Source organism: Panthera leo, chromosome F2 (genome assembly GCF_018350215.1).
Source record: "Panthera leo isolate Ple1 chromosome F2, P.leo_Ple1_pat1.1, whole genome shotgun sequence".
Lineage (NCBI taxonomy): Eukaryota > Metazoa > Chordata > Mammalia > Carnivora > Felidae > Panthera > Panthera leo.
The window spans coordinates 63629320-63643811 of record NC_056695.1 but is presented as its reverse complement, the minus strand read 5'-3'; the positions used below and the strand labels follow the sequence as shown (position 1 = coordinate 63643811).

Below are 14492 nucleotides of genomic sequence, written 5' to 3'. Positions count from 1 at the left end.
GCTGGCAAAGACTGTCAGCCTTCAGGATCATTCTGTCTCCTTCTGACCCAGCCAAACCATTCTGGGGATATTATATTCATACAGCATAAATAATGGGGTGTCTGGGTTTTAATTCTTAATGCTGAGTTTGAGAAAAGAGCCATTTAAGAAGTTTAGATTTTAGTTTGATTTAGAAGCACTATGCCAAGCCTTACAAAGTGGCAGAAAGAAATAATGAAACTAATCTTTGGCAAGGTATGTTGCTAAAACATGAACTGAACAGAACATACCTGTTAATGTATTTCCTCCCTTGTATGGTAGATTCCGGACAGCTTCGATGACCTCATCTTTTGTGCTAAAGGCATTCAGGTGCCATTCTATTCTGGGGTCACCACTATACTGTGCAAGACCTGGTAAAAAAGATGAGAAAGCCCACCCAGAAATGATGAGTTATTCAAAGATCTAGTGGACTGTTCGTGAAACTAGCATAATAAAGGGGCTGATCTTTATAACAATTTTTTGCTCTGCCTCACTATGTATTTTCAAAGAGAATTCTTGGCATCAATTTAAGGAATTAGTTTGGACATATCTTGGGGCAGAAGGAATGCACATATTTTCTAGCCATTTAGAAGTGAGCACCTAATTAGGCACTTGGTATTTAAAAAACAAATCTGATTGTATTTGTAGATAAACGGTCTAGATTTATTGGTTCATTTTTATTCTCAAAGGAGTGGCTTTCCTTAATGGCTATTTAAAAGTGGAACTATAAGACTGTATATGATAAAGTAGACATATTGCTCAAAGATTCATAACATTTTTTGTGTTTTTTTTTTATCTTGGCTGGAATTAACTTGGCAAAGATTAGTTTGTACTATAAGACTATTTCCAATTTCCAATTTTCTTAGTTCAAAATTCCACTGGATTCAGCTGATTCTTTTAAATAAAAAGAAAGCCTATACCTGATAAGTTCTTAAACCAGCTGCAACTTTAAAAGTTATTATTATTAGGCAGAGAAGACTTTGACTTTTTAGGAAATTAAAATGTGTTTAATGATTAACTGAATGACAGCATCATTCAGCATAAATTAGTGGGAATAAATATTTATTGATCCAAACTTGCGCTCTTGGGAATATCATGATAGTTGATCCTGGAATTCTGGAAGCCGCTCTGTAAAAAATTTTTGAAATCTCTTATGACGCTTCCTAGCAGATTTACACATTATTCTGCTAATAATGGAACATATACCAATCCGTGTCTTCTCTGAGCCCACATTGAATGCTGTAACCAGGTTCTCCAAGAAAAGCCGAACCAGTCTGAAGTTGAATCTTCCAATGCTCCAGGAACCATCAACCAGGATTACAATGTCAGCGATAGCTGGCGTTTCACAGAAAAACTTCACTTCTGCACAGCACAAACCAGAGAAGTATATCACTGCTGGAACTTTGAAAAGAGTGATTCTATTTTACACCTTTCAGATAACTTAGTGCTAAGAACACAATAAAGTTCCTATGAAAGCAACCATGTTTTTACAACTCTTCCCTTAAATGCATTCTTACTAGGAAAACTTGTGGTTACAGCTGGCAGCAGGGCCAATGTTCTGGAAATAGTTAGCAAAACACTGGCAGGTTCACACCGTCCTGGCAACTCAAGACTTCTGTGTATTTTAGAAAGTACTGTCTGTGAAAAATCATCCAGATTTGGGTTTTAGCCTGTAGATTCTTTCCAGGAAAGGTCTTAGCAACCAGTGTGGGAGAGTCAGCACAGATGGGAAGATGGCCAGAAAGCAGAGAGGCGACTCTCCTGGGCTGATAAGTGTGCTGGCGGAAGTGATAGAAGAGAAACACGGGCTTCCTGAGTCCACGGAAAAGTCGCAGCCATGCGTTTAATCTAAGAAAGATACACAGGGAGGGTTTGTGGAAGAAGAAAATTGGGAAAGGGCCCAGGAGTTTACCCAAATTCAAATTCTTTCGCATATTGTCTCTATGTAACAGTAAGGTTTTGTCCCTAAACATCACTTCGTAATTTATCTTTTTAAATAGCTCAATCAGGCTTTAGAATAAGGAGCCAGGAAAGGATGCCCTGCGGCTACACTCTGAGCTTTACACTCAGGGAAACTCTCAGCTGGCAGTGATCCTTGCGACAAAGCAAGAGCTGTCTGATGGAGGGTGGTCTGTGCTTGACTAGGTGAAAACCACCACTTAACCGGCACACAGAGCCAAGATACTAACGTATCTTCAGTGTATTTCAGAACCCTTAGAGTTTTTCAGTATTGGTAGTACCTTCAGTGGCATTGACTCATACCCTAGTTTGTGCTTTCAAATGGGCTGCATAACTTTGCTCAATGTTCATATTAAGACTGGCAATCACGGGGGCACCTGGGTGGCTCAGTCGGTTGGGCGGCCGACTTCTGCCCGGGTCATGATCTTGCGGTCTGTGAGTTCGAGCCCCGCGTCAGGCTCTGTGCTGACAGCTCAGAGCCTGGAGCCCATTTCTGATTCTGTGTCTCCCTCTCTCTCTGACCCTCCCCCGTTCATGCTCTGTCTCTCTCTGTCTCAAAAATAAATAAACATTAAAAAAAAATTTTTTTTTTTTAATAAAAAAAGACTGGCAATCACGAATAGTGGGTGCATGTTTCTTTGTGACCATGTCAACTTCTTGAAATTGTCCAGCAAATCCCTATTTTGTTTGTAATCTAACATTAAAATGACAATAAAACAATATTTGAAATACATTCATATAATGAAAACCAAAACACAGAAGTGATTATGAATAAATTGAATATATTTTCCCCCAGAGGAAACATAATCAACCTATATGGTTGGAGTAGGCAATTCAATATATGTCCCTAAGCCTACCAGGCTACATTATGCTAAAAAAAAAAATCTTGTTTTTCTTTTCCCCCCAGACATAAATATGCATGGAATACCTAGATCCTTTTACCAGAAGGGAAAAAAAATGTATTTGCCAATGAAATAATCAGATACTCATTATGAAAGCTCGACAGAACAGCTCAATCCAAAGTTTATATATTACATTTTGGGGCACCAAATCTCCCTTCCTTAATAACCAAATACAAAGCTACTACACTGAAATATAGTAGTATTGCCAGAAGTCATGGAATAAAAATTAATTTAGTTATTGGAAATAATCAAGGAAAATTAAAATCTTTTGAAGTTTTAAGAATCTCTTTCTCTCAGCTTTTATGGGGGAACTTCAAATGGAGAGTTCTTTTCTTTAATTTCCAAAACTATTGGTGGATACTGTTTTACTTTTTAATTAATTATTTAGGTACATTGTATATAGGGTCTTTCTTAAAAAGGAACAATTTCCCCCTGCTCATTTAGAAGAGGATGATGAAAACTGGTATTTTCTATTTTACAATTATTTCCAATAAAAATTTTCTATTTATTTAGCTCATTCAAGTCATTTTGACCTGGAGATATAAATTCTATATGGATCCAAAGCAAGCAAAAAAATTAATTGACTATACGTTATAAGATTGATAAATTTAATGATATTAAAATTTTTAAAGTGGTTCATCAAAAACACCTTAAAGAAAATAAAAAGACAAGTTACAACTGGGAGTAGACAAGTACAGTATAGGAAACTGGAAAAGAATCAGTACTGAGAACAAATAAATCATGAATAGACAATAAGAATAGAGAATAAGAAATACATATGAATAATAAATGAATGAAGAAAATATTTAACTACATTAATGATCACAGTAATTAAAAAATCAAGATCACAATGGGATATAATTTGTGCTCATTCAGTGGGAAAAAATAATAAATTAAATACCATTTAGAATTTCTCCACAGATAATGAAATATTTGCACATAAAGCATTTGCAAAATATGTGTGCTGAAAATTATACTATTGATAGGAGAAATAAAAGAAGATATAAATAAATGAAGAGGTTTACCATGTTCATGGACTGAAAAACTGAACATAGTAGAGATGTCAATTATCCTCAAATTGATCTACAGGCTTAATGTGATTCCTACCAAAATCGCAGAAAAGTTTTGTTTGTTTGTTTTAGAAATAGACAAGCTTATTCTAAAATTTATATGGGAAGTCATAGACCCTAGAATAGCTGAAACAATCATGAAGAAGAGAGTGGAAGAAACCATTTTACCAGATATTGAGCCTATTGTCTATACAGCTATAGTAATCAGTACATGTGATATTTGAGAGGGATAGACACATATGTCAATGAAATGGACAGAAAAGCCAAAAATAGACTCATACACACATGCTCAACTCTATGATTTTAAATCTAAATATGATTTTATACAAATGTGCAAAACTACTTCAACAGATGGTGCTCAAGTGATTGGACATCCATGCAACAGATAGATGATGATGATAGACAAATGACAGATAAATGATAGATAGAAAGATGGATGGATAGATAGATAGATAGATAGAGAGATAAAACTTAACCTAAACTTCATAACTTACATCAAAATTCAAAGTAGATTATCAACTTAAATGTAAAAAGTAAAAATTACAGAACTTAGGAACAAAATAGAATGTAGAGCAAGATAAAGAATTCTTAGAGTTAAGAGACTCTTAAATACAAAGAACAAACTGAGGGTCGATGGGGGGCAGGGGAGAGGGGAAGTGGGTGATGGGCATTGAGGAGGGCACTTGTTGGGATGAGCACTGGGTGTTGTATGGAAGCCAACTTGACAATAAATACATTAAGAACAAACAAACAAAAAGAATGTTTAGAGTTGATACCAAAAGTACAAATCCATAAAAAGAAAAGTCAATAAATTTGACTTCATCAAAATAAAATATTTGTACTCTGTGAAAGCCCATGGAAATAAGAGTAAAAGAGAAACTACAGAGAAAATATTTGCAAACCACACCTGACAAAGGATTAGTTTCTAGAATACATAAAGAACTCTCAAAACGCACTAGTAAATACAACCAAGCAATCCAATCAAAATATTGGTAAAATACTTGAACAGATATTTCACCAAAGAGAATATACTGATGGCAAGTAAGGACATGAAAAGATATTCAACATCGTCAGCCATCAGGGAAATGCAAATTAAAACCACAATGAGATTTCACTATGCATACCTATCAAATGGCTAAAATAAAACACAGTGATAATAATAAATGCTGACAAGGATGTGTAGAAACTGATCACATACATTGTGCCATGGGAATATAAAATGTTATAACGATTCTGAAAACAGTTTGGCAGTTTCTTTTATTTTTTCTTAGTTTTTTTTCAGTTTGCTTATTTTGAGAGACAGAGAACATGCAAACAGGGAAGGGATGAAGAGGGAGAGAGAGAATCTGAAGCAAGCTCTGTGTTCTTAGCACAGAGCTCAATGTGGGGCTCAAACTCACGAACTGTGAGATCATGACCTGAGCTGAAATCAAGAGTTGGAAGCTCAACCGACTGAGCCACCCAGGCGCCCCACAGTTTGGCATTGGGCTCTGTGCTGACAGTGCAGAGCCTGCTTGGGATTCTCTGTCTCCCTCTCTCTGCCTCTTCCCCACTCACACTGTCTCTGTCTCTCTCAAAATAAATAAATGGATAACTGAAAAAATGTTTTTAAAAATAATCACACATCTCAAACATAACTCCAGCTGTTGCAGTGAATCTTTTAAAAACTATATTCAAATTTTATTAAATTTTGAATATGTTCAAATCTTATTAAAAATAACAGCCCAGGGGCGCCTGGGTGGCTCAGTCGGTTAAGCGGCCGACTTTGGCTCAGGTCATGATCTCATGGTCCGTGAGTTCGAGCCCCGCGTCGGGCTCTGTGCTGACAGCTCACAGCCGGGAGCCTGTTTTGGACTCTGTGTCTCCCTCTCTCTGACCCTCCCCCATTCATGCTCTGTCTCTCTCTGTCTCAAAAATAAATAAACGTTAAAAACAAATTTTTTTTAATAAAAAATAAAAAATAACAGCCCAGATTCAGCACTGATGACAAACGATATCTCCTTCCACTGGAAACTATGTGACCGATGTCAGCATTCTCAAATGGAGAGAGACCAATCAGAAAAAAAACACAAAAATTAAGCATCTTAAAATGTGTTAAGGAATCAAGTGGTGGAAAACCAGACACACCTGGGAGCCCAGGTAAATATTGTGTACAACTCTGCAGTCAAATGTAATTTAAAACAGCATTTAAAAGAGGTAAGTACATATCATTTTATTGTTAAAACATTATTCTGTAATTAATTGTTTTAGTAAAATAAATCCTTTTTGCTCTCATTTAAAGTATTTAAATTTACACTGTATTTAAAGTAAAGAAAAGGGGCAGGGAAAATGGCTTCTTGAATGTATTTTAATTCCGCTCTTGGCTTAACATGGTCTTTGTCTAAATGCAATTCTGAAAATGCAGGGAGTGTAAACAGAAAAAAGAAAAACAAACAAACAAGCAGCTAACTGCAATCAAAGGAAAGCACCCAGGGGTGCCTGGGTGGCTCAGTGGGTTAAGCCACCAACTCGGTTTCTGCTGAGGTCATGGTCTCACATTTCAAAGTTGGAGCCCTGATCAGGCTTTGTCCTGAGAGCCCAAAGCCTGCTCAGGATTCTCTCTCTCCCTCTTTCTGTCCCTCCCCTACTTGTTCCCTCCCTCTCTCTCTCTCCCTCTCTCTCTCTCCCTTTCCGTAAATAAATAAACATAGAAAAAAGAAAAAAAAGGAAAGCAGCCAATATATGTACTAGGTCACAAACATAACACTGAGGTCACAGCATCCAAAGGAGCAATTCCCTTTAGGTCCTACAGCTTCTGGATGTGCATGACAAGGGCCCCAGGAGAAAATGACAACTCCCTATCCGACAGGTACATCACAATACTAAACGTTAAGCCCTCTATGCTTGTCTAGTGATGTACGTCATAACAGCTCTATGAGACACATACAATTATTCTCAGTCCCACTCCAGGACGAAAAGTACGATACACACGGCTGAGTGATTTTCTCAGGGGAGGTCACACAGTGAAGGAGTGGCAAACCCTAGTAACATGTCTTTAAAATCTAAGCTCTTAGGGGCACCCAGGTGGCTCAGTCGGTTAAGCATCCAACTCTTGATTTCAGCTCAGGTCATGATCTCACAGTTCGTGGGTCCAAACCCCACATCAGGCTCTCCGCTGACAGTGTGGAGCCTGCTTAGGATTCTCTCTCTCCCTCTCTCTCTGCTCCTCCCCCCACTCGCATTCTGTCTCTCTGAAAATAAATGAACAAACATTAAAAAAATTATAAAATCTAAGCTTTTAGCCACAGGGCTATACAGACTTCTGTGAGGTACTCAACATTATATAAATTTAGAAAGTAGGGGAAAAAGTCTCCAAAATGGAGCAGTGTCCCCACAGAACTTCCCTCTGCTGTGACATCCACAGCTAGTATGTGCCATTTGCAAACATTTCCAATTGTCCCTCCAAAACTTTTGCCCTTCCAACTGTACATGCACTTAGGACCTAAACACCCCTTTTGAAAAGTGTCTCTAACAATAATTTTATACCAATTTTACTGTGCTACTGACATCATGGTAGAACTCTGTGTTGAAAATCAAAGTTAATTCAAGCACCCCTACCTGTCCGCAGGGGCTGTGCTCCAGGCCAGCCGCTCCAGACAAGGTGCAGAACTGAACCTCCCCCCTCCACCACTGCCCCAGAGTGCTTAATAAAAGCTTTTCAGTGGATCACAAAAAAACCCCCAACAACTCTGAATTAGTATAAATCAGTCTAGTCTAAACTTGTTTATTTATTTGGTATTATGAGACTAATTTTCTGGATAAAATGTATTTACTTATTAAAAATGTATTTAATATTTACTACATATCAGGGGCTGTTCTGGGAAACCAGGAACATACAATGTTCTTGCCTTCCAGCTGCTTAATTTCTCAGTGAGGGGAAAAAAATCTAACAAGATAACATAAATTCAGATTTTTAAAAATCTTTATTTTTGAGAGAGAGAGAGAGAGAGAGAGAGAGAGAGAGAGAGAGAGACAAACAGAGCATGAGCAGGGGAGGGGCATAGAGAGAGGGAGACACAGAATCCGAAGCAGGCCCCAGGTTCTCAGCTGTCAGCATAGAGCCCGATGCGGGGCTTGAACTCATGGACCATGAGATCACAACCTGAGCCAAAGTCAGACACCTAACCGACTGAGCCACCCAGGCACCCCGAATTCAGATTTTTTTTAAAGTGCTTTATAAAAATAAACAGAATCAGGGGGCACCTGAGTGGCTCAGTCAGTTAAGCATCTGACTCTTGATCTCAGCTCAGGTCTTGATTTCAGGGTTGTGAGTTCAAGTCCCACACCAAGCTCTGCACTGGGTGTGGCACCTACTTATAAAAACAAAATAAAACAACAACAAAATAAACAGAATGATATAAAGAGAGTTGTGTATGTGTGGGGGGGGGAGGTACTACTCTGGTTAAAATGACAGGAAATTACAAGTTAAAACTCTTCCTTTTATATCATATTATTCTTTTTGTTCTAATAACATTCAAATTAGTGACCTAAGTATGGTTTATATAGAAATAGGTACAATGTATTTACGGATAAAAGTATTCACCACCATAGTTAATGAAAATAAAAAAGAGAGAATTGACAGAAACTGCCTTTTTCTGCCAGATAAACTCCTATTCATCCTTCAAAACCCAGGTCACACTTCGCTACTTCATGCAGCTTTTCCAACAGTCCTCAGATAGGACTCATTATCTGCCCCTCTTCACTGTCTCTGCATCTGCACATGCTTTGCTGTATTCACAGTGCTGGACTAATACGATTTGTCTCCATTTCTGCCTCTCTGATGTGACTGAACTCATTGAGAGATGAGAAATTTGCATCTTATCTTTCCATCTCCTTTGTCTGGCTCCGCTTTTGGCATGAAGTACATCCGTGAATGGGAACTACATTGAATTGTGTTGTTAAAAAGGAATACCTCTTCTCACATAATTTATACCTCTGGCAAAGCACTAGAAAAAAATGAATGACGACAGCCCAAACGTGGTCTCTCCTCCCACCCTGGTGCTCTATCACGCTGGGAAAGTTACTTAGGGATCAGGGATATTGTATCAGGTTTGTCTGACTTGCTATTTTTCCAATGCTGGAGGCCGAATGAAAGGAAAGCATGTACTATTTTTACTCATATTATTTGAATATGCACTCAAAAAACTCTCATGATGATTTTCACTACAACTGGTCAGATTCAGATTCATTTAGTGGCTTCAAATTATTTTTTCTCTGCCACTAGCAAAATACGTAGCTAGGCCATTCATTAACCAAGACATCCGAAGGAAAACTGTGGTCACAGAACAATTTTTCACTTTAGTCTCTCATGAGGTTAAGTTCAGATTTCCAAACCAAGAGCTCATTTCCAAGACTGGCTTCAGCTGCATCACTGAAGATTTTTTTTTTAAGAGTTAACATTATTTTACCAATGGTTCTAAAAAGGGCTTTTCAGTACATAGGCACATTCTGATTCTGGCAATATTCTTGGGGGTGCCATTGTCATCCTCATTTTTCAGAAGAGAAATTGAGGTTCAGAGAGACAAGTGAATGAATCAGTGGTTTCTGCACAGCCAGGGCTGGCTTCCAGGTCTTCCAAAGGTTTGGTCCATGCTACCACCGCCAGAGAAAATGTGCTCACCTAAGGCAACATGGATGGCCACTGGTTACCTGTCACATTAATGTTACAAGTGGTCCCTCTAGCAGGTGAGCAACAGAAGCCTCCTGTCAGCTGTGTTTGCTCACATTAATCAGAGTGAGCTTAGCACTCATATAGTCCAGTCTTGGCAGAGGCTTACCTTTCAGAGCATCCCTGACAAATATCTGCCCTATCTACGACAGCACCCCTCCATCATTCTCTTCCTTTATTCTGTTTTTATTATTTGTTTGCGGAACTTCTTACTTCCTAGAAGTCTGTTATTTAGTGGAATGGTTAATTTTATGGGCCAGCCTGATGGGTCCGCAGGGTGCCCAGACATTTGGTTGAATGGAACCGAATGTCATTCCGAGTATGTCTGTAAGGGTGTTTCAGGATGAGATTACCATCTGAATCTACAGCCTGCGTAAAGTACCTTGCCCTCCCCAATGTGGGTGGTCCTCATCCAATGCACTGAAGACCTGAACAGAACAGAACACTAAGGGAAAGGGAATGGGGTGGACTCAAACTGCAACCCTGGCTCTTTTGGGACCTGGAGCCTAACAGTTTCCCTACTGAAACCTACATTATCAGCTCTCCTGTGTCTCCAGCTTGCTGACTGCAGACCTAGGGACTTCTCAGCCGCCCTAATCATGTGAACCAACTCCTTATAATAAATATAAGGAGATATATAGATATAAATATATCTTTATATCTATCTATCTATCCATCTATTTATCTATAGAGATAAAGAGGGAGAGAGAGATATAGATCTCAATAGGCATTGATATAGATATATAGTTATTTAGTTATTAAACTTAAATATATATAGTTATTTATTTATTGACTGAGGCAAACAGTTGTCATGGTTTCCTTTTTTTACAATAATAAAAAGACTTGCCACTTAGTGACCCCTTTCATCAGATGCTTTGTTTGTGTCTTTTCCATTTAAGCCTGATATTCATACTACAAGGCAGGTGTTCTCACTCCATTGAAAAAGAAAGGTTAGAAACTTAGAAAAGTTAAATAATTTGCCCATCATCACACACTGAGCAGCTGGAAAAGCTGAAATTCAAATCCAGGACCGACTCCAAGGGCTGAACCACTTAGCCATTGTGCTATGCAACTCCTTTCACAGAAGAGAAGTATTTGCAAGGAAGGAAGGGGGAAAGGAAGGGAGGACAAAGGAAGGGAGGGGGGGGGGGGAAAGAATGTCAAGCCTTGCCACTAAAAAGAACATGACATCAAAGTCATACTGACTTGTCCTATATCCAACCTAGGATGAATGATACCATGACAATTTGCAGGTATGTAAAGCCCAATCCCTGAACCAGAGCCAAAAAAGAGCATTTCAGCTGTCATTCAGAGCCCTGCATCTTAACAGTAACTGACAATCCCATAAACATCACATTCATTACATTTCTTATCTGCTCAAAAGCTGTAAGAGACCAGAAGATACTACAGCTGTCTTCAAATATTTAAATGACTGACATACAAAAGGGGGATTAGGAGTGCTCTGTATGCCCATAGGAGACAGATTCAACTCAATTCAAGAAAGAACTTTTGGGGTGCCTGGGTGGCTCAGTCGGTTAAGGGTCTGGCTTCAGCCCAGATCATGATCTCACGGTCCATGGGTTTGAGCCCTGTGTCAGGCTCTGTGTTGACGGCTGAGAGCCTGAAGCCTGCTTCAGACTCTGTATCTCCCTCTCTCTCTGCCTCTCTTGCATTCGTGCTCTGTCTCTGTCATTCAAAAATAAATAAATGTTAAAAAAAATTCTAAATAGGGGCGCCTGGGTGGCTCAGTCGGTTGAGCATCCAACTTCGGCTCAGGTCATGATCTCGCGGTTCGTGAGTTCAAGTCCCGCATCAGGCTCTGTGCTGACAGCTCAGAGCCTGGAACCTGCTTTGGATTCTGTGTCTCCCTCTCTCTCTCTGTCCCTCCTCCAATTGTTCATCCTCCCCCCCCACACACACACCTCAAAAATAAATAAATGAACTTAAAAAAAAAAGAAAGAAAACACTTTCTAACGGTCAAGATTTCCATAGATACTGCCTTGGGAAAGACAGAGATCCTCCACAGATCTCTGTCAATAAAAGCAGGTGCAGGTCAACCTTCAAAGGCATGACCGAGGAGTCTCAACCAACCTCTCAACTGATTGACCTAAATGGCTCTCAAAGTACCTCCTAATTCTAAATTTTAAGATTATTTCTTCCCTCCCTCACCTACCAAATTAAACCTAAACTATTCCTTGTACTCTTCAAAACCTTCCATAATTCAAATCCACTTGACCTATCCATATTTATCTCACTCTTCATCCCAATAAAATTACCCTTCTTTCCCCGCAAAACAGTTCCATCTCTGAGACTTTTGCCTCAATTTTTATCTCTCCACTTGCCCCCCACCATTTCTTCCTACTACCTTCTCCAAGCTTTACTTACCCCAATGCAAAATACTTAAAATAGGTTTTACTTCCAGTGAAAATATATGGTCCTTTTAAAATACTTTAATATAGAGTTTACTCTAAAACTTATTTGTACAATTACCTGGTTATTTCCTGATTTTTCCAAGATAATACTGACCCAAGAGAGGCTATTTCACCTTACTATCTTGGTTTAAAAATAAAACTTGCTCAACCTCAGAAGCCAGTGTATTACCTTCTCTTTTATTTTCACCTCTGTAGATAGTACGACATGATCTGGGTATGTGTTTACTTTGGTTGTTGCTTTTCTGAAAAATTGCAATAACTCAATCATCCCTGTAATTCCATTTCATCCATAAAGAACAGATCCTGACATCTTGCAATTTCTAAGGTCGAAACACCTGCTCAACAGGACTGCAGGTATAGAAATAAGATGTTTAACACAAAATCCTTAGACAAGAAGGAAGGTATCGATCACATGAGTCCAAGCATTCCTAAGGGGGACAGACTGCCAAAATCTATAGCAGTGCCCATAGTGGTGCCCGATGGAAAAATTGTCTGTGTGTGTGTGTATAAATTGTGTGTATATATATTTATATATGTGTGTGTATGTGTGTGTGTATACACACACACACATACACACACACACATTACTAGGTCTTAAAAATGAGGACATTTGAAAACTTATTTAAGGAAAAACTATGATTTCTTACCACTGGAGAATTCACAGGCTAAGAATGGTAAAAGTTACTGGAGGCCAACAGCCCACAGACAAGGTGTCAAAATCCTTCTAAAATGGCTTATTAAGTACCGGGGAGGGGAAGACTAAGAAAACTTGAAGTATATTGAGAGGTGAAGCTCATCCCCTTGCCCTCAGGAAATCTTATCATTTCATGTACAGGTATAATGTACTTTGCAGGTGTTCAATGATTATTTTCTGAGTGACTGATTCTGCCTCGTGTCTCTATGAATTCCTGAAAACATGAATTGTAATGCTTCACATCAAGGAGAAAAACAGAAATCAGCTTTCTGCCTTTTTTGTGATAAAAACATTCTTTTCATTAACGCAGTTTTTCTTAATCTTCTCCACAGAATTGTGACTCTCCTTTAGTCTCAAAGAAGCCACATCCAAATATTCAACAAATAGTTGTTGATCATGTAAGATACTCTGTTGCATTCTGTATGCTATTTTCTCCTTGAAATCAAGACATTAAAATAATAATAATAAAAATAAATGGAAGGGTACCTGGGTGGCTCAGTTGGCTAAGCGTCCAACTCTTGATTTTGGCTCAGGCCATGATCTCATGGTTTGTGCGATTGAGTCCCGAGTCGGGCTCTGTGCTGACAGAGCCTGTTAAGGATTCTCTCTCTCCTTCTCTCTCTTCCCTACCCCTTCTCATTCTCTCTCTCTCTCTCTCTCTCTCTCTCTCTCTCTCTCCTCTCCAAATAAATAAACACACTTTTTAAAAAAGGAAATGGAAAATGGGGTAGAACCTGACATTCCTTAAGTGCCCAGGCATGTCATATATGTGCTAGCATTTCATCTCACAAATAGTCATATGCTTTTTTTGACTACTATGCTGCTTTTTCCAGTGAAGAAACTAGGGTTTAGGGAGGTTAATGGAGTAGTCCTCCCTTATCCATGGTCCTCCTTTATCCCTGAGGTCAACTCGGTCTAGGAGCAGACGATCATCCCACTGAGGTATCATCAGAAGATCAACAACAGCCTATCACTTCATTACACGTCATCCCCTTCCCTTCATCTCACCACGTGGGCGGCCATGCTATCATCACACATCGTCCCAGGAAGAAAATGAGAACAGGACACCAGGGTAATTTGGAGAGAGAAAGAGAGACCACATTCACAGCACTTTTATGACAGTATGTTGTTATAATTGTTCTCTTTTATTAGTAGTTATTGTTGTTGATCTCTTACTGTGCCTAATTTACAAATTAAACTTTATCATAGGTGTGCATATATAGGAAAAAGCATCAGATGTAGAGAGTTCGGTACTGTCTGTGCCTTCAGGCACCCACTGGGGGTATTGGAACGCGTCTCCTGCAGATAAGGGCGCACTGCTGTGTGCCTAAGGTTGCAGACCTAGGTAACAAGCCAGGGAAGATTTTACATCAAGAGACGTTTGACCACAAAGCTTGTGTGCTGTATTCTAAGTCATAGTGATCTCAGTAAGTAAAAGGGAAAACAAGATGGAAAAAGGAAGGTTCAGTATGGGAAGAAAAAAGTATTCTGATGAAAATGTTTTTTATTTCTTCTCTTAAACCTCAGGCTGGGAAGCAATTCATATCACCTTCTGACGTCTCCTCTGAGCATGTTACACAGACTCCAGAAACCTATGATGTGTCTAATGCCTCGTGCTTCATAGACTATCTTTGCTTGTTCTGTGCTTCCATGAAATGCTACGAAATGCTTAGAGTGAAGTGAGGAGAAACAGGGCCATAATTATATCAC

General features: G+C 39.0%; 1 protein-coding gene across 6 annotated transcripts in view; it reads right to left on the bottom strand.

Annotated features, from left to right (window-relative positions):
* Positions 1-14492, bottom strand: part of COL14A1 (collagen type XIV alpha 1 chain) — a 211852-nt gene that overhangs the window by 157732 nt on the left and 39628 nt on the right. For all 6 annotated transcript variants that reach the window (XM_042923826.1, XM_042923825.1, XM_042923829.1 and 3 more), the window contains 2 exons: positions 1225-1380; positions 270-389 (listed from right to left, as the gene is read on the bottom strand). In XM_042923826.1, the coding sequence (XP_042779760.1) occupies positions 270-389; positions 1225-1380 (276 nt within the window). The remainder of the gene's footprint in view (positions 1-269; positions 390-1224; positions 1381-14492) is intronic.